The sequence below is a fragment of the Dipodomys merriami genome, unplaced genomic scaffold (assembly GCF_024711535.1).
Source record: "Dipodomys merriami isolate MVZ:Mamm:240054 unplaced genomic scaffold, mDipMer1.0.p SCAF_33, whole genome shotgun sequence".
In the NCBI taxonomy this organism is placed as follows: Eukaryota; Metazoa; Chordata; class Mammalia; order Rodentia; family Heteromyidae; genus Dipodomys; species Dipodomys merriami.
In genome coordinates this window covers 5,093,875-5,113,346 of record NW_027204826.1, presented here as the reverse complement: position 1 = coordinate 5,113,346, position 19,472 = coordinate 5,093,875, and the positions used below count along the sequence as shown (strand labels likewise).

Here is a 19,472-nt window from a genome sequence, read left to right as displayed (position 1 = left end):
GACGGACGGACCGGGTCGCGCTCTGGCTCCGCCCCTCCGCATGGCCACGCCTCCTGCGGCCCGGTCCCAGCGAGCGCCGTCGGCTCCTCCCTGATTGGCCCCACCCTGGAATGGCCACGCCCCTCCGTGTAGCCACGCCTCCGATGGTGCTCGTGGCCCCGCCCCTTCTTGGTGGCCCCGCCCCGGGCTGTGGTCTCTGCGGGCCGCCTGCGGGGCCATCCTGGGATGATGCGTGTGCGGGGTCCCGGCAGTCGGGCCGGGTGTCCTCCCTCCAGGCTGCCCGCAGGCGCAGCGCCTCCCGTTCCTCAGCTTCGTGTGATCGCTGGCAGCCACAGGCAGAGAGCCTCGGCCGGGTCTCTGTGGGGGAGAGGCGGCTCCGCCTGTAATGCCGGTCCGGACGCCTTCAGTCCCCGCAGGTCGGCTCCAGGCAGTACGATCGCGGGGGTGGGGATGGGGGACTCAAACCCCTGGAGCCCCAGGCCGGCGTCCGCCCGGCTAGGAGGCACCAGGCACGCCCGGGACGCGACCCGAGGGCTTCCCCGGGCTGCTCGTCCGGAGCTCGAGCTGCGGTGTCACCGCTGGCGCTCCCAACCCGGCCCGCGCTGCCCAGGCGTCGTTTGTGGGCTCAGGAAGCAGGGCCACCGCAGGGAGGGCAGCACGCGGTCCTGGAGCCTGGGCCGGGCCCGGGAGCCACCCAGGAGCCCAACAAGGACAGCTCTCCCTTTCCCCACTCTCCCCTCCCCTCCCATTCCCTTCTTTTTCCTCTCCTTCCGTTCTTCCCCCCCCTTCCTTCTTTCCATCCATCCTTCCTTCCTTCCTTCCTCTTCCTTTCTCCCTTCCTCTTTCTGTTCCTCTCCCCCTCAACATTGAAGCCCAGAACTCTCCTAAAAGATGAAGTCAAAGATGGATTCCTCAGGTGCACCAAGTTTTATGATGTAAAAGTGTGTATAGACTTCGCATTTCCCTCTCGCTCATTCTGATCTAGTGACACACAGACAAAAGCTGTGTGTGGGTCCCAGGAAGACCCAGACTGGCCTTTACAGGTCAGGGATGAGTCTGGCCTCTTCCAGGAACCAGTGATCACACCAGAAATCTGTTAAGGAGCCAGGGACCAACGGTCACACCTGTAATCCTGCTACAGGGGAGGTTGAGATCTGAGGACTACAGTCCAAAACCAGCCTGCGCAGAAAAATCCATGAGATTCTTATCTCCAATTAACCAGTAAAACGTTGGATGTGAAGCTATGGCTCCAGTAATAGAGCACCAGCCTTGACAGAAAAGCCAAGAGAGATTGTGAGGCTTTGAGCACACAAACATACCCACACATAATCTATAATGGCATGACCAAACACATGCATGTGCACATGCACGCACGATCTATAAAGGAAGGACCAATGCTCCTCTCAGGAGAGAAGTCACCCAGGGGCAAGCAGCAGGAGACAAGCACTGCAAGACTGACACTCACAAAGCCTCCAGTGTCAGAAAGGACTAGTGATCTGGACGCCAGGTCAGCATCTGCTGTGAGTGTTTGCCGGAGTCCAGGCCCACCCTTTGTTTCCACCCTGTGGCTACTCATCAGAGCTCCGTGGAACACTGGGGACAGCGAAGTAAAACTGAAAGCTGTGTGAGTGAGGAGAATAGGGCCTTGGGAGTCCACGGAGTGAGCGGACACATAAAGGGGACACATGATTGAGTGATCTTTGTCATGGAGTAAGACCAGATCACCCAGCTTTTGTCCTGGCCCCCCTCATCAGCTGCTACAGGAGCCTGTGGAGCCTGGCAATCACAGCTATACCTAGGGAAGTGTCAGCAGTGCCCAGAGATAGGGGCATGTGTTCAACATGAACACGGGTGATCATGTGTGAGCCCATGTGAACATGCATGAGAAGGGTAATGCCCACAGATACCTGGGCAGAGTTTGGGTGGCTAGGATGGAGAAATGCTGGCATTCGTAGGTGGAAAGAGTTTGTAAACCATGACTCTGAGTTCTTCCTCATTTGTCATCCCCTTTGTGGCAAACACTTGGTGCCTAATTAGCGTGGCTTCTAACCCACAGGCCAGGCTACGCCAGAGACACAGAGGGCCCTGAGGCGTGCCCTGTAATGGATGGGATATCTGGTGGGGAGGGAAGGAGGGCTGGGGGTAGCCCAGTGATAGAGTGCTTTACTTGCTTGCCTGGCACCATATGACCCTGGCTCACCCCCCAGCACCACAGAGAGGGAGAAAAACAGAGGCCTGAGAGGAAAGCCTAGGGTGCTAGAGTTGGGGGAGGGGGGCTTGTTTCCATTGTTTGAATCCTGTGGTTTCCTTTCACAAGTTCTCATGTCATTACATTGGCTTTGCCTACTTTCCAGAAGATGCCAAACTGGAAGAAGGTGAGAACAAACCTGCCTTCCCCCTTGACTGATGCCAGACCCACCCAGAAGTGTGCCCTGATCACTTCCCAGAGCTTCTCTGTCCAGTCAAGTTGGCCATAATGGCTTATCAGCACTACTGTGAACCACAGCTCCACTTCCAGTTTTCTGGGGGTTCATTGGAGATAAAAGTCTCACAGACTTTCCTGCCTGGGATGGCTTTGAACCATGCTCCTCAGATCTCAGCCTCCTGAGGAGCAAGGATGACTGGTGTGCGCCAGCAGCACCCAGATGGAAAGAATTTTTGCTTCCTAGTTTCTCAGTCTTCACCTCACACAGTCTGAAGCCTTGGTGAACACTGCCAGGTCCCCAGGAGCCCTTGGGAGTAAATTGGTCCCAAGTGACACTCTGTGTTGCTCTGTCACCTGTACGGTGACACACCCCAGATGTCCCAGCCCTTCACAGCTCAGTATTAGCTGTGAACTTGAGAACATTGTTTTTCCTTTCTCTTTGCTTCCATTGTCCTTTGCCCTAGGGGGAAAGGGGAGGGGTGCACACAGCCAGGCTGCCCTGTGTTGCAATCTCCCAACCACAGCTGCTGCAGAAAAACCCGTCACTGTGTTTTCATTTGGTGAGGAAAGCATGTTCTGTTCTGCCTTCTTGCATAACCATGAAACATCTGGGGTAACTTAGCTCAAAACTTCCTTTCAGGGTCACATCTGGGCTAAGTGATGGGGCATGATTTTCACCTAGAAATGTAAGATTCTGACAGTCCAACAAGGCGACCTGGCCTTGAGTTTGGCAGGGAGTCAGGCAGAACTTACCACTCATACCTCGGTGCTATATCACAATGCGCCCCCTCTCCCCTCCCTCCCCTCCCCTTCAGTGATCAAGGCCGGAAGTATTAAGTCATGTAGAAGTGGGAAGACACTGGTGATGGAGTGGAAAGCATTCACCAGTGCTTCTGATCGGTGGCCCTCCACTCTTTAAGTGTGCGCCAGAGTTATCAGGAGGCTTTAAAACTCATCACTGGCTCTGATCCCCAGTTTCTGGTTCATCTTAAAGAGGATTAATATCTAGAATAACTAACCCCCCCCAATTTAAACATCAAAATAACAGCCCAATTGATAAAGGGGCAAAGGAACTGAATAGCTGCTTTTCAAAGGAAGAAGTATAAACGGCCAATCAACCCACAGAGAAAAGTTCATCATCCTCAACCAACAGGGAAAGGCAGACCAAAACCCACACGTAGACGTCCACCTCACCCCAGCCAGAACAGGTGTTGACAAGGATCAGGGTGGGTGGGGGGGTGTCTCTGATTCCCTTCTGCTGGGGTATAGGTCAGGCCACAACAGAAGTCAGTAAGGAATTCCTCCAATGATTTGAAGTGGATGAGATTACCATCCAATCCAGCATAGCAATTCTGTGTCTATGGAAGAGCCGAGTCAGCACAGGCCCACAGCGACAACAGCACTATTCACAACAAACAAATTATGAGTCAACCCAGGTGCCCCCCAGTGGGGGAATGGATGATGAAAATGTATTGTACAGACACTATGGGGCTTTGATCAGCCATTAGGAAGAATGAGATTATGTCATATGCTGGGAGATAGGGGGTAGGTGAAGAAAATAGATGGAACTGGAGATCTTCACGTTAAGTGAGGTAAACTGAAAATGGATGAACCAGAGACCACGTTAAGTGAGATTTAGACTGACTATCCCCCAAGCAAGACGTGTTGCATGTTGTCTCTCACTGTAGGAGCCGGAAAGGGGGGTGGGGACAAACAAACAAAAAGACAACCATGTTGTGAAAGGAAATGAGGAGGGGATGAGGGGTGAGGAGGGGTCAGCAAGGGTGAAGAGGACAAAGCGAGATGTGGGATGTACATATACATACACACATATATATATATAATACATACAACATACGGGGCATGTGTATCACGTGTGAATATATTAATATATGTGATAATATATGAATATATGTCCCCTGTATGGATATATTTATATATGTTACATATGTCATATATGAGTAGATGATAAATATAAATAGATAAGATATAGATGATGGATATAGATAGATGATATAGATGATGGTTGATATAGATTAGATGATAGATTATAGATAGATACAGATGATAGGTAGGCAGATAGATAGATAGATAGATAGATAGATAGATAGATAGATAGATAGATAGATAGATAGATAGTGTGATAACAGCCATCAGTTGCTGTCTGAGAAAGAGGCAGGAGGAGGGATCATTAGAGACAACGAGGAAAGATGTTTAAGGTGTGGGTCTACAGGCATGGAAATATCACACCCAAACCTCCTATTACAAACGTATGTTAACTCAAATCTCAAAGCAAATTTAAAGAGCAAGCGAAAGGGGGCCTCTTAGGGAGTGGGAGGGGGGAGGAGGGCAGAGGAGGAATTATGATCAGTGCCTAACGTGCAAGTCTGGACCCATTTGAAGAGCCCCCTTTCTATTACTCTGTGCAAATTCATGAGCAACAGGCAGTAATGCCCACCTCAGCATGGCTAGGGGCTGTGGATACGCACATGCAGATTTAGGGCTGCGTCCATGGCAGGTTCTGTGTGTGTGTGTGTGTGTGTGTGTGTGTGTGTGTGTGTGTGTGTGTGTATGAGCGCATGCACGCATGCGTGTGTATGTGTAAGAGGAGGCTTCCCACTGCTGGGAATTCATTAGCCCCTGCCCTGGACACAGGGAAGGCAGCTGGTGCCCACAGACATTCAACACAGCCTACAAAGCAAGACAGAGGAGAGCTAGAAATACAGAATCTGGAGGTCTTCCTACCGGTTAGTTCCAAGTCAGAGTGGGATTCTCTTTTTTGCAATGATGCCCTAAATTTACAGATGACTTATGAATCTATCTATGTGGGATTTCCCTTGTTGGCCCAACCACTGGGGGTTCTATGGCTTTTATTGGCAGGAGAATATTATTCAAGAAAAGGTAATTCTTTAGTGGAAAGTCTACTTGATTCTGACACTCTAGCCCTTCGCATTTCTGACACTAGAGCTTCAGAAACTGGAGCTTTGTCTATTTCAGGTTGGTACAAAATCCAAGGAGCAGTTTAAGTTTGGAAAGCGTCCGCGTAACATTCTTTTCCCGCAACAACTCTGGCGATGGAGGACACGAGCCGAGAAGTGTGGTTTTCCCCGGTGGTTTATAGACATTTATAGATTGGGATGGATGAGTCATGGGCAGGGCGGCTGCAGAACTGCCCACACGCTGTCATCAAAATATTGCTGCATTGCCACGAGCCAAGCTGTGCTTTGCCATGTTTAGGAAAAGAACTAAATGCTCCCGGGCTGCTTTCCATGTTTCTGTGGCCGTCCAGGTTCAAGGGAAGTGGTCTCAGCCCCATGGAGTAGAGGGTTATAAGCTAGAAGAGCATTTTCATCTCTTAAATGCATCATGGAAATCTCTTCTCCACTGTGAGTCAAATTATAATTGGAAAAAAAGGCTGGAATTAGTCCAAGTATTTTTATTTTTATGACATGGGGCTTGAATTCAGGACCTGGACGCTGTCCCTGAGCTCTTTTGCTCAAGGCTAGTGGTCTATGAGCCACGGTGCCACTTCCAGCTTTCAGGTGGTTTACTGGAGGTAAGAGTCTCAAAGACTTTCCTGCCTGGGCTGGCTTTGAACCATGATCCTCAGATCTCAGCCTTTTGAGTAGCTGGGATGACAGGCATGAACCATTGGTGCCTGACAGACTGGATCTGTTGTGTTCAGTTTTAGTCCCAGTTGATGGGATGAGTGAGAATGAATACTGATCATCAGAGTGGAGAGATGAGTTTGGAGGATGAGAACTTGGAAATGGCTTCTTGAGAGATCCAGCCCTGGGGGCTCAGGCTTGTGGTTGAGGCTGAGATCAAGTCATGGAGTGATTTGAGGTTTCCCAAGGTGTGCTAAAGAGATATTGTCAAAAAGGAGGCAAATAACTGCCACTCTTTAATAAAACAGGAAATTCAGGCCAGATGCCAGTGGCTCATGCGGGTTAGCATAGCTGCTCAGGAGGCTGAGATCTGAGGCTTGTGGTTCGAAGCCAACCTGGGCTAAGTAAAACCAGTGAGACTCTTACCTCAAGTGGTGGAGAGCTAGCCTTGTTCACTCACTAAAGCTCATGAATGATGCCTAGACACTGAGGTCAAGCCCTGGACCAGCACAAAATAAAAATTTTTAAATGAAATAAAATAAGAGGAAATTTAGACAGAGAACAAAGTTCCATAGGCAGAATCTAAGGAAGCTCTGAGTGCCTGGGGTAGTCGGAAACTTCAGATCTGAACTGTGGAGTGCCTAGAGATGGAGGACATGCCCTCCAAGACAATCCCAGGGCCTGGGAGAGGAAGGCCCTAACTTTTAAAGACAGATCGCCAAGCTGAGATTCTCTCAGTCCACACCTCCAGTCGGCCTGCTCTTATATCAGCAATTCCTTCAGCTGAGTAAAGGGTCACACACAATCAGAAAGACTAGCTGGAGCATTAGAGGTAGCAGGTGGGAAGGTGAAGGCTTTGGCGAGGAGTGAACAGGGAAACAAGATGGCTTCTCCATGGGAAGGGTAATGCCAGGGGAATGTGTATTAGGCAGTGTTTGCTGTGTAACAAATGACCCTGCCATTTAGAATTGCATGGGTTGGTAGGGAAGTTGACCTGGTTCTCGAACTTCAATTCCCCCCACATCTGCCTCCCAAGAAGTTAGAGCGACCATGGCTTCTTGTCTTCAGCAAGCTGGTGTAGGCTCATTTCTATGCTGGGTCTAGGGCTCGGGCCCCTTTGAGGTCAGTGTGTGGTACCTTTGCCACTGGTGTCCCATTGGCCAACCCAAAGTCATGAGGTGAGACACATTATCTCTTGGTGGGAGGGGAAGAAATTGTGGACTATACGTTGGTACTGAGGCTTGAACTCAGCCTGGGCATTATCCTTTAACTTTTTCACTCAAGGCTGGTGCTCTACTACTTGAACCATAACTCCACTTCCAGCTTTTGGTGCCTCATTTCATGGAAACATTTCGAGTGGATGATTTTCCCATGTTCCTTCCACTCATGACATCTTTGGGGGAAGCTAGAGAGAGACCCACCCACCCACAAAGGGAGCGAGTCTGTGTTAGGAGCAACCGCCTTCAGAGGACACTGGGAAGATTTGCAGCAACTAGATGTTGTCAAAACATGCTCCACCCTTATCATTTATTTCACAAATATTAACTGAGTGTCCACTGAACTCAGGACGTGGAAGGCAGACTCCCTTGGTGAAAAGCTTGCTTACAAGATCTCATGAGCTTGATGAAATGATTCTGGAAAAATCTGTTCAGTGGGACTTGGAAGTGCACCCAGCTTCAGTATCCAATCACTGCTAAGCAGGGGCCTGGAAAGGCTGGGTTGGTTGTAGAGACAACCAGGGTTTACTCCAGATTAGTTCTTGCTCTCAGTTGCAAAATAAACAGGGACTAGATCATCCCCCAAGTTCCCTTCAGTTCCCAAACTGTCATTTGGCTGCTGAGCTGTTTATAGGCACTGCAGCTCAGTAACTCCACCTTGTGTCTGAGGGCATTTAGGCCTAAAATGAGACCATTGAAGACTGAAGGTGGCTAACTACAGGCTTCAGAATCAACCAGAAGAGGGTTTCGAAATCCCATCTCAACAGAAAAGGCTGGGCATGGTAGCACAGGCCCATCACCACATCTATGATAGGAAATGTAAATAGGATTATAATCCAGGCTCCCAGGACAAAAAAAAAAATCAAGACCCTAGCAGGTGCTGAAAAGGGTTGGAGGCATAGCTCAGAGGTAGCATGCATAAAGCCCTGAGTTTAAACACTCAAGTACCAACAAAATAGTGTGTGTGTGTGTGTGTGTGTGTGTGTGTGTGTGTGTGTGTGTGTGTGTGTATGTGTGTGTGTGTGTGTATGCAGTAAGTAGTAAATCAGTTTTGCAGATGAATAGTCTTAGGCCCAGGAGAGGAAGTAGTTGTGAGCATAGGTAGTGGTGATTGATTACCCATGCTTCAATATTTTACCAGGGTAAGAAGAGAGGAGGAAAGATAGAGGTTAGTAGAAAAGCAAGCAGTCAGGGAATTTCAGCTTCTACACTTCCCAGATGCCAGGATAAGCTGACAAACCAAAATCTGCCCCATAATGAAACAGGGAAAAGAGGTTGCAAAAGAATGAGGAAGAGGGGACACTAAATCTCAACAAAAAGGCAGGTGTGGTGGCATGCAGGAGGCTCTGGTAGGAGGATAGAGATTTGAGGCCAGCTCCAGGCCAAACCCAGGACCCTTTCTAAAAAGCAACTAAAGAATAGGACTGGAGGCACGGTCCCAAATGGTTGAATTTAGAAGTGGTAAAATGCTATATATTAGGAGCCTCATCTTTAGTCAGCAGCTCCACAGCTCTCCTCCCCTATCATTTTATTTATTTTTATATTTTGCAGATCCTGGGGCTTCAGGGCCTGGGCACTGTCCCTGAGCCTCTTTGTGCTGAAGGCTAGCGCTCTACCACTTGAGCCACAGCACACTACCGCCTTTTTCTGTATAGTTTATTGGAGATAAGTCTCACAGACTTTCCTGCCCAGGCTGGCTTTGAACTGCGATTCTCATATCTCAGTCTGCTGAGTAGCTAGGATTATAGGTATGAGCCACTGGCCACCAGCCCTATCATTTACTTGGGGGGGGGGGCAGTACTTGACTTAAAATTCAGATCCTCACACTTGCCAGCCTATCAAGACATCTTTGTGCCAGGCCTCCAGCCCTGTTCTTCACTGGTTGTTTTCTACTTCCAAGTTAATGTTGTCTGGGCTGGCCTCCAACTGCAACCTTCCAGTTGTCAGCCACCCCGGTAGCCAGGATTGCAGGCATTGGGTCACAGGTGAGCTCCTCCCCTATGACTTTGGCCCCTGACCCTCCCAGGTGTTTATGTACTTGTAAGGTATATTAAATAGATAGGTTTCGTTAGGTAGCTGATGAAGAGACCGCCATGCTCTATTCAAGCAGGAAAAGAAGTTTATTTACCAAACGGCTGCCCCTGCCGTGCATGGTGGAGAGGCATGCTTGAAAAAGGAAGGGGCGACCCACCCGGAGGCCAGGACTTACCTAGGCCAGGGACAGGAAGAGGTGTGCCAGGTGGGGGAAAGATGTGGCTACACTGGATCCTGATGTGACCTCAGGGTCTGGGACCCTCCTAAGGTCAGATGGGAGGCATGTGACCAGAGGTAGCCCAGGATGTGACCTAGCAGGAGGGGAAGGGGGCTGCTTCCAGGTGTGCCAGTTACCTAGGTAACATATTGGGCGGAAACAGCCAAGAGGTAGGGAGGTGTCCCTTTGTAGACCTGACAGTACCACGTTAGGCAAACACAGATTTGCTCAAATCAAACCTAAGGCAACTGGAGGTACCTCGGCACCCCAAGGTGCATTCTGAGGAAGGAGAGGAAGGAACCCTCGGGATCCCTTCACTGCAGAGAACCCCTAGGTGGGCTTTGGGGTCTCGGCCAAGACGCCCCTAGATTGACAGACGGGAAGACAAGCCTTGGAGACGGGGTGCCAGGCCGATCTGGGGCGCCTTCCGCGACCCTCGGCGGGTCGAGGCCGTCAGCTGCCGGCCGCCGTCCTCCGGTGCTCACGGTGACTGCCCGGCGGTGCTGCGACCCTGCCATCGCCGCCGTCCCCCCCGCCGCCGCCGTCTCCGGCCACCGGAAGCTCTCCGGGGAGGGCCCGAACGCCAGGACCCGCACCGGATCCAACGTCGCACGGGCCGTGTGGGGAGGGTGGGGGGCAGAAAGAGCGGTGGACCGGAAGTGGCGGTTGTCATAGCGACCGCCGTGCCCGGCCTTTTCCCGCTTGGTTTGCTCCGTTTTCCCGAAGTCGGGGTGGTAGACCGAGGCATAGCGGTCTCACCGGTTCCCTCGCCTCCCCCTTCACACGCACAGCCCAAAGACGTCATGGCCGGGTCGACCATTCGAACTGGGGACCGGGGTGGGGGGGGGCGGGGAAAGAGGAGGACCAACCGGAAATGGTGGTTTCCATGGTAACCAGTGAGCCGGTTGCCCAGGAGACGGCCCCTCCGGTGCGTCTGCGTCTCCGTGGCGGCGTCGCCTCCTCCGAGGGTCGAGCATCCCTTGCTGGCCCGCCATGATTCCCGGGAGGTACCGCTCCGCCTCGGGCCGGGCCGCGAACAACGTAGGTGGGGCTCGGCCGGCGCCGGCGCCCGGGTTCGGCTCTTTCCGAGCCACTGTCTGCGGGAGGCCGGGGGTCCGGGTTCGTTGGGGCGGGGGTGGGACCGTGACCGGCCCCGGTGTCCAGGGGTGGGGGCCGCCCCGACATCGCGGGAGGAGGTCGTGTCGCAGCCCAGGGTCATGTAAATGCCTCCAGTCCCGTACTTAAATTTAATTGGGAAAGGAATCTATTATTAGGGCTTCGCGCCTCCTTCACCCGATTTACATTCAACTTAGACCTGAAATGGCAAGGGCCCAAAGGCCGAAGCACTAGGAGGATTCTATTGATCCCGGACATGTTGGGGATTTGATTCTTAGATGTGATTTTATTGATGTCAGCCACTCTGCAATCCATGATAATTTAACCAGAAACAAAAATAGGACATTCTGTTGCGTTCTGATTTTCTAACTCTTATCTTCTTTGTCGGGGGAGGAGGTGATGGTTGTATCTAAGAACGCATTTCGCAATTTGATTTTTTTTTTTTGTTTTATGTTTCAGGTGAACTGTGGGCTTCATCTGGTTATTCAGACATCTTCCCTTCCTGAAAAGAACAAAGTAAGATTTCAGCAATCTGGTGTTTAAAGTGAAGATAAATTGTTATTCACAAATAGTAGCGCGATTTAAAGAGTAGTCTAACCTAGAAACTTAAGCTGATTCTTACTTTTCTGCCAGCATAAAGCCTGCATTAGCCCTCTTTTGAAATCTCGATGTCATTTCATTAATTGTAAGAGGTAATTTTTTTTCAATATTTAAGCATTTCTGAAGGAAAGGTCTTTCTTTAAATTGATGGCATGTCATAGTTTAATTGGAAGTATTCTCTTTGTTAGAAGTGGGTATGTATATCTCACTACTGGTGTCATCTTAGAAGGAGTGAAAGGTGGCAGTTTGGGAGGGCCAAACCACAGATTTTATTTACAATCAGGGGAGACAAAGGACTGTTAAATTTAAGGTTGTGTAGAATGTTTTAATAATGTTGGAATATGAGATCCATCTCAGGAAGCTGAAAATCCGAAGATTGTGGTTATGAAGCCACCCCAGGCAGGAAAGTCTATGAGACTCTTTTCTCTACTAAACTACCCTCCCGCAAAGAAACACCCCCCAAAACAGGAAGTGGCACTGTGGCTCAAGTGGTAGAGTACTAACCTTGAGCAAAAGAAGCTTGGACAACTTTCAGGCCCTGAGTTCAAGCCCTAAGACTGGCACACATACAAAAAAATTGTTCAGTAGATGTTATTGAAGAAACTGAAGTAAAGCTCCAAGTTTACCGATAGCATGGGAGAGTGTGGATGGATGGACATGAGGATGGATGGATGGACATGAGGGAGATGGAAGGATGTTCTATTACGTCAGCAGGTAGCAGCTGATTACACTATGTGAGTGGGTGACTTGGAAAACTGGCCCTCTGGCCATCTCAGGTCCAGCCCTAGTCATTGGAAATGTTCTTACTCTAATAGGGCAGTGGGCTCCATCTACAGTTTTCCTAGTTGGTTTTGCTGGAAGAATCCTGTTCCACTGTTAGGATGTTCCTGGAGCTCTGGTGTCTGGTCAGATCCTTTCCAAACCAGTCACTTCAGCAGTGACCACACCTGGACAAACATTAGCTCGTGTATGTCCGAGGCAGAGTGCAGAAGCTACTGTAGCGACTCTGGGAGGGTAGCAGGTAGCACTGCCAGCCTGTAAGGATATCTGTCAGCTGTAAGCATTTGCTGTCAGAGGAGGATATGTTTTGTTTTTCTCAGTACTTCCAGAAAATTATTTGAAATTATTTTTCACTAAATGTGCTTTAAAAGGAATCGTATTGAATACAACAGTGATTTTTTCCCCTAGCACCCTTAGTTTTTATTTCGTGCTTCATCTTTTTAATTGAGCAGAGACCCTCCCCTTCCTCCCTCCTGTAGAACATGGTGTGCTGAGACAGAGGTCCTCAGCATGGAGCATGCTTCCTTCCCATCTCAGGATCCCCTGAGGTCATGAAGGGTAAAATACACCTCAACTGTCCCCTTGAGACTGTTTTGAGGTGTCCCCTCAGGAGGTACTGCCAGACATGGTATGGCCTCTGCCTCTGTCCACTTGCCCATCTTTTTGTCTCTCTCCAGAAAGTACCCTACATTCATAAACTGATTTCCGATCCTCCTCGCCCATATCCCAACCCTGGAATGCCACAAAGTTGCCTGTGTCCCTGTGGATCTTTCTGCTGGGGCATGTCCCAAGGGTGGGCCACTCAGTAGCTGGCCCTTGTGTGGCATCTTTTACTTGGTGTCAATTATTGTGATTTTTTTATTTGTGCCAGTCCTGGGGCTTGAATTCAGGGCCTTGACGCTAGCCCTGAGCTAAGAGCTAAGAGTCTCATGGACTTTGCTGCACAGGCTGGCTTTGAACCGTGATCCTCAGATCTCAGACTCCTGAGTAGCTAGGATGACAGGAGCCACCAGTGTTCAGCTGTGTGTTGCTTTTTAATTACTTTCATTACTTACCTGTTGATTTAAAAACCTGTGGTTTCTAAATAATGTTTTTCAGGTTGATTTCAAGATTAACAGAGAAACGCCACCATTTCCGGGTAGGCTCTTACAACATGACCTGGAAAGAAACTACTCAAGCAGGCAAGGTATTGTCAGTGGCCAGGGCAGTGGGTTCATCCCCTCATTTCCAAAGGGATGCGGTTTTAATAATGTTTTGCTATTATAGCTCGATAGACTGAATGTCAGAGTGAAACGGTTTATTGCTGACCACATTGGCTAGGCAGTTGTTTAACTCAGGGACTGTGTCTCTACATCCCCCACAGCGTGCTTTCTCCCTCACACGTTTGCTGTATCTTTGGGAGAAGACTGAGCAGCAGCGGTCCCTCCATGACTGATTGCATCGCTACATGGACACAAGGCCATTTTATTGTCCCACAACCTGTTTTGCAGTATTTCTAGGCCTTCCTTATCTGGCCTGTGTTTTCTCTTTCCTGTGTCCTCTGCTCTTGTCTAGTCCAGTGGCTGATCTCTACCATGGTGTAGCTTTAGTTCCACAGTGCAGGAGGTGTCTGTGATTGATCCCATGCATGTTCGCAGAGTGGATGCCTCAGGCCCTTGCTTATGCCACACTGTACATGTAAGCCTCAAGAGTTTTTATGATTGCATGGTGAATCTCTCATTGTGCCAGCTATGGGGCTTGAACTCAGGGCCTGGCCACTGTTCCTGAGCTTTTTTGTTCAAGGCTAGTACTCTAGCATTTGAGTCACCCCTTTACTTCTGGCTTTTTACTGGTTAATTGGAGATAAGAGTCTCATAGACTTTTGCGCCCAGGCTGGTTTTCAAACCTTGGTCTGCAGTCTCAGCATCCTAAGTAGCTAGAATTACAGGCTTTTGAGCCACAGGGCCCTTGGCGTTCTTTGCATTTGTTAACAAACTTAAAGTTTAACTGCTCTTCCCAAGCTTTTCTTGAGCTTCAAGTAGTTGGGATACAGTGGTGTGGTTGGCTGGCCAGGTCGATCTGATTAAGGCAGAGAGTATTACTAGATATTTGCTAATAGGGGACTATTATGGGTTGTTACTGTTTTTTGGTTGTGAGGCTGGAACTCTGGGCCTAGGTGCTGTCCCTCAGCACTTCAGTCAAGGCTAGCACTCTACCTCTTGAGCCACAGCACCACTTCCTGGTTTTTCTGCTAATGTGGTGCCGAGGAATCGAACCCAGGGCCTCATGCTCTACCACTGAGCCAACTTCCCAGCCCCCTGGAGGACTATTATGGAGGGGTTGATTTTGTGGATCTGAAAGATAAAGTCTTCTAAATAATAACCCACATAGTAGAAATTTGAAATAAATTAGGGAAAAATGAGCCTAAGTGGCTTTTCTTAGAAGATTTGGAGTCCTTGCCTGTGGCAGAATGTTGATTTGGCATCAAATCAGCAGTTGTAAATGCACTGCGTCATGTCCCCTGGGCCTCCTCCAGAGGTCTAGGCCAAGTCCTGCAAACCAGGTCACACAGCCTGTAACTCTTGAATGACCCTTCTATGAAACCACCATTGCCTGGGGGCCTATTATAAATGGTTCTTTATCAGGAAAAGCTTGGGACTTTTCTAATCAACTGTGCTCTAATACTTAACCCATTATTATTAATTTCAGCTCATTTCTTATTTTCAAAACTAATCAAACATATCATCTGTCAGCACAAATTAACAAATGATATGCTAAGTCAAAAATAAAGAAACTCGATCTTTGTATAAGCTGAGTTAGTGTAAACTTTGGTATGTGATTTCTTTTGGGCATTTTGAAACATTGTTCAGCGTTGGCCTCTGCATCTTTGAGTTTTCTCAAGAGCCAAATGTTCCAGGGACTCCACTATGTGATGAAATCTCATTTAATCTGCCTCATTGGCCTAGTACCTAATTCGGAATTGGGCAACATGTGGAGGTGAGGGGCTGTTCACAACTCCTCAAGTCTTTGTGAGTCACTGGGAAACCTCGAGTCAGCTGAGCAAGTATAGTCAGGTGCTCCACGGACCTGCAGATGCCCCTCTGCCCATCCGCCCCTCTGCCCATCCACCCCTCTGCAATATACCACTGTCCATCCCCTCCCACCTGTTCATCTGCCCTTCTTCCCATCTATCATTCTGTCCATCCACCCCCATACCTGTCCATCTACCCTCTGTCCATCCTCTCCTACTGTTCTATCCACCCTTCTGGCCATCTATCCACTCATGCCTCCATCTACCACGTCCCTCACACATAGTACAGTGGGCATTCCTGACAATTGTAGACTACCATGACACCTATGGCTGATTTCATTCAGCATTTTATACTAAAAAATAAGAATTTCTAGTTATCTTAATAGAAAAAAACACACAAAAATAGAATTTTCAGTTAAACTTTAGTAAACTGAAAAGGTAATTTATCTTCTGATTGCCTGTTGATTGAACTGATATCCTACCAAGACTAAGGAGTGCAAAGTGAGTTTGTCTCTTAAGAGCTTAGGGATGTAGAAAGAAGAGGGCACAGTATGTGAGAAATGGGCAGCCACAGAGGACACAATCCATTTAATGGGCATTTTAAGCATCCATCCATTTACAGGTGTGGTACATAAACACCCACATATAGACCCAGATGACATATGCAAGTGGACACTCTCTTGAGAGTCTGAATTGTTGGAGGACAAGTTCCTTTATTCACTGAGCATAAATGAAATTTATTGATTTTGCTTCTCTATTCCAAGTCTTACAAAGTGTAAAATTACCTGCTAAATTAAGGATTAACAAAAGAAATATACCTAATTAACAAGAGAAATGGAGATTATTGTCCTTTGCTTTATTGTCTTTCTCTGATGGCTATCTTTAATCAGTTGGTCTTTAAATTACAATTAATCAGTAGACTTGTTTGTCTTTGTCAAAGCTGGCATTCTACTGTTTGAGCTACTCCTCTAGTTTGATCATTAGGTGATAAATGGGAGATGAATCTTTTGGACTTTCTGCTTGTGCTAGCTTCAAATTGCAGTCCTCAGATCTCAATCTCCTGATAGCTAAGATTACAGGTGTAAGCAACAACATCCAGTTTAGATTGCTTTTTGTTTGTTTTTAACCATCTGATTTTTTTATTCCAAATCCATTTACTAAATCATGGTTGGTTGAGGATCCTGAAAGCAGATGGTCATGGAACAATTAGTTTATGGGTGAATATGATGTCATGTCATTACTCCGTAACATTGTATTACTTTAAAAAGTGGGATATGAATACATTATTTTGTTCAAGAAGTTACTTGTAGCCAGGTGTGGCAGTGCATGCCTGTATTTCCAGCTACTTGGGAGGCAGAGGCAAGAGGATCATATATTTGAGGTCAACCTGGGTAAGGGTAGTGAGATACTGTCTCAAGATACAGAACACAAGAAAAAGGTCTGAGGGTATAGTTCAATTGGTGGAATGCCTGCTTAGCATGTGCAAGGCCCTGGGTTCAATCTCCAGTACTGAAAAGTGAGCAGCAGCAAGGTATGAAATTCCTGATGACCCACAAACCCATTGCCCTGGAGCTTTTTAATGGGATCTGTGTGTGGCTCGACTTGAACTATTAGCACACATTTGCAGGGCCTCCAAAGAGCCTGCACTCCTCTGTCCCATAGGGCTTGGTTTGAGTAGCTCAGCTCTGTGGGAGCCTTAGGCTCTGTTTCCAGCCTAGGCCTCTGTCAACCAGGTCCATAGCTGTGTTCTGCATGGATGCACTTCCCTCCCTGCAGGGAAATTCAGCGTCCTCTCAATTCTCTCTTCTTTGACTTACCACTCAAATATTACCTCCTTTTCTAGAACCCCCCATCATTCTATGCCTCCATCCCATCCTTAGTCATTTTCATGAAGTAATAAATAGTCAGACACATTGTGCAGACAGGTTATTCTGAATTCTGGGCACGCTTGTGTGGGGACAGCGTGTGACGGGAGCCCCCGGCAGCTTTCCTGCACGCACTGTGGCATCTTGCGAGGTGGTGGACGGGCAGGGGCCACAGGGAACCTGGGGGGCCTCACATCACCCTCCATGTCCTGTAGCAGAGTCATGCTGTGTAGCTTGCTGTGATAAACTCTTTGGTGTTTTGAAGGAGACGGAAGAGTCGTAAGTCCTTCGCCTCGTAATAAATCATCCTGCCTCTCGCCCACAACAAACCTGACAGAGATGTGTGGTTTGGACATGAAAAGCGGTGCCAGCTCCTTGTCCGCCTTTGGAGATTCTTCCTTTCAGACACCTTCAAAGTACCGAGTCCGGCAGGGCTGCCATAGCGCAGGCCCCGATGTATCTGGTAATGAGGCCTCCGGCGTGAGAGGGCTGGACTGGAGCCCACAGCAAGGGAGGAGCGGCACACACACCACACGTAGCTTAGGCCTGAGGAGGAAGCTGGTAGCTCCAAATGCGGAAAGCTCGGGGAACTTTCTAGAAAAGATAGTTGTAGATGCCAAAGCTTTCCAGACAGGTGACTTGAGTTCCAAAGTCTGAGATTTGTCTTAACCGCCTCATTTGTGTATCATTTTCAATAGGTGATCATATTAATTTGGTGAGCTCATCAATGCCATCCTTTCCTATTCTCCAGCGTTCTACCGAAGAGAAAATTCTTTACTCAGACAGGCTGACCCTAGAAAGGTGAGGATCCTTTCTTTTCTTTCTTTTTCTAGGTGAATGCCCAGATATTGTACAAGACCCACCCTCCCCTCTCCCCTGCACTATGCCTCTACCCTCATTTTTAATCATTTTCAGCGTGAATTTTTAAAAATCTCTATGGTACAGGACTTCACTGTATTCAAAAGAATACCATAGCAATCCTTCTTTTTTTCCTCCCTTTGGGTCAGTCATGGGGCTTGAACTCAGGGCTTGGGCACTGTCCTGGAGCTCTTTTGCTCAAGACTAATGCTCTACCACTTTGAGCCACAGAGCCACTTCCGGTTTTCTGGTGGTTAATTGGAAATCAGAGTCTTACAGACTTTCCTGCCTGGGCTTGCTCAAACTGAGATCCTTAGATCTCAGCTTCCTGAGTAGCTAGGACTATGGGCCTGAGGCACTGATGCCCAGCTCGTACCATAACAATTCTACCATACAATGGAGTTATTCAACTTAGCATTACTGGAAAAAAAAAGGTATCTGAAATGCTCATCTTAAAAAGATGAAAGTTTTAATTTGGTTCCTAGCTTTCAGTCCTTGGAAAGGACCACTTGGCTGCACTGCTGATTATTGCTGTGGAACAGCACAGAGGTTGAGTGTTGCATGTGGATCAGCACCGGGACTGAGTGCTGCGTGTGGGGCAGGTTGCACACTGCAGAGCGCACAGGAAGGGCCAGGGTGCCAGCATCCAGTTCACACTGATGACCTAAGACCACCTTGAGATACCACCTCTGCCCAGCAGTGCACAGGCTGGGGTGGAGCCACTAATGTGTACTTCCTGATAGCCAAACCTTGTGCTGACACAGATGAGAATGGACTTTCAAATAGTCCTCCCTCAGCTTCCAGACCCATCCAGTGTGGATCCTGTCCCCTCCCTGGCTTTCATGTCCTCCTGCCACAGCCCTTCCAAGCTGCCCGTGAGGGCTCTTACACCCTCCCCTTCACCCCCTCCCCCTCAATGCTGCCCACCCAGCTGCAGGCTCACCCCCTCCTCTTCAGGCTGCATAGCCCCCTCCTCCAGAAGAGCTGCCTGCCCAGGCGGCCTTCATCCTTCCTGCCCTGTCCTTCACCCCATCCCATCCTGGCATGTCAAGCATGGGCTAATGCTTGCTGGCCATCTCCTGCTGAAACACAGGCTCCAGGCCCAGGGGCCTAGGGTCAGTTCTGCAGCCCTGGCACAGGGTAGGTGCTTGGTGATGATTGAGTACGTTGCGGACTCAACCCCTAGCTTGTATCTAGGAAGGTGTCCATTGTAGAGGGGCAGTGGAAGGCAGTGTGGGCAGCACATGAATGTTCCTGCTCTGTGTGCCTTGGCATAGTGCTGTTCCCTGACCCTATAGGCAGTGGGAAGTTCTCATGCTGACCTCATGGACCGTGAGCAGCTCTGGTGTGATGTCTAGACCCTGTGGGCAGTGGGTTGCTCTGGTGTTGTCCTGACCCATTGGTCAGTGGAGGCTCTGGTGTATAATGTCTTGGCCCCGTGGGCAGTGGGATGCTCTGGTGTGGCATGGCTATTTTGTGGACAGTGTCACTGAAAGCAGAGTCTCAACTCCTTCATACACGAGTGGGTTTTGAGATTGCTGTAGTATTTTGTATTTATAGCTTTCACAATTTCATTTTTCCTCTTTAGATCTTAAAGTCCATCCAGGGGCAGTACCCTGGTGTCTATTACCGGGTGTTCATGGCACCCAGCACTTGGGTGACAGAGACATGAACCAGACACTGGTCTCTGTCGTGCGTTTGGGTCCTTGGCCGCATGGTGGAGACTCAGGTGGAGACTGGGC

At 48.9% G+C, this 19,472-nt stretch overlaps 1 protein-coding gene across 7 annotated transcripts in view; it reads left to right on the top strand.

The window, feature by feature from the left end:
• Window positions 1-10,360: 10,360 nt before the first annotated feature.
• Window positions 10,361-19,472, top strand: part of Lrrc49 (leucine rich repeat containing 49) — a 50,521-nt gene continuing 41,409 nt past the window's right edge. Inside the window, exons 1-5 of one of the 7 annotated variants that reach the window (XM_070042980.1) lie at window positions 10,361-10,542; window positions 11,077-11,133; window positions 13,096-13,183; window positions 17,138-17,335; window positions 17,571-17,673. In XM_070042980.1, coding sequence (XP_069899081.1) covers window positions 10,495-10,542; window positions 11,077-11,133; window positions 13,096-13,183; window positions 17,138-17,335; window positions 17,571-17,673 — 494 coding nt within the window. In that variant the 5' untranslated portion in view covers window positions 10,361-10,494. Of the gene's footprint in view, window positions 10,547-10,665; window positions 10,721-11,076; window positions 11,134-13,095; window positions 13,184-17,137; window positions 17,336-17,570; window positions 17,674-19,472 lie in introns of those variants that run through there. The other 6 variants (XM_070042984.1, XM_070042981.1, XM_070042983.1 and 3 more) reach the window with 6 other exon arrangements.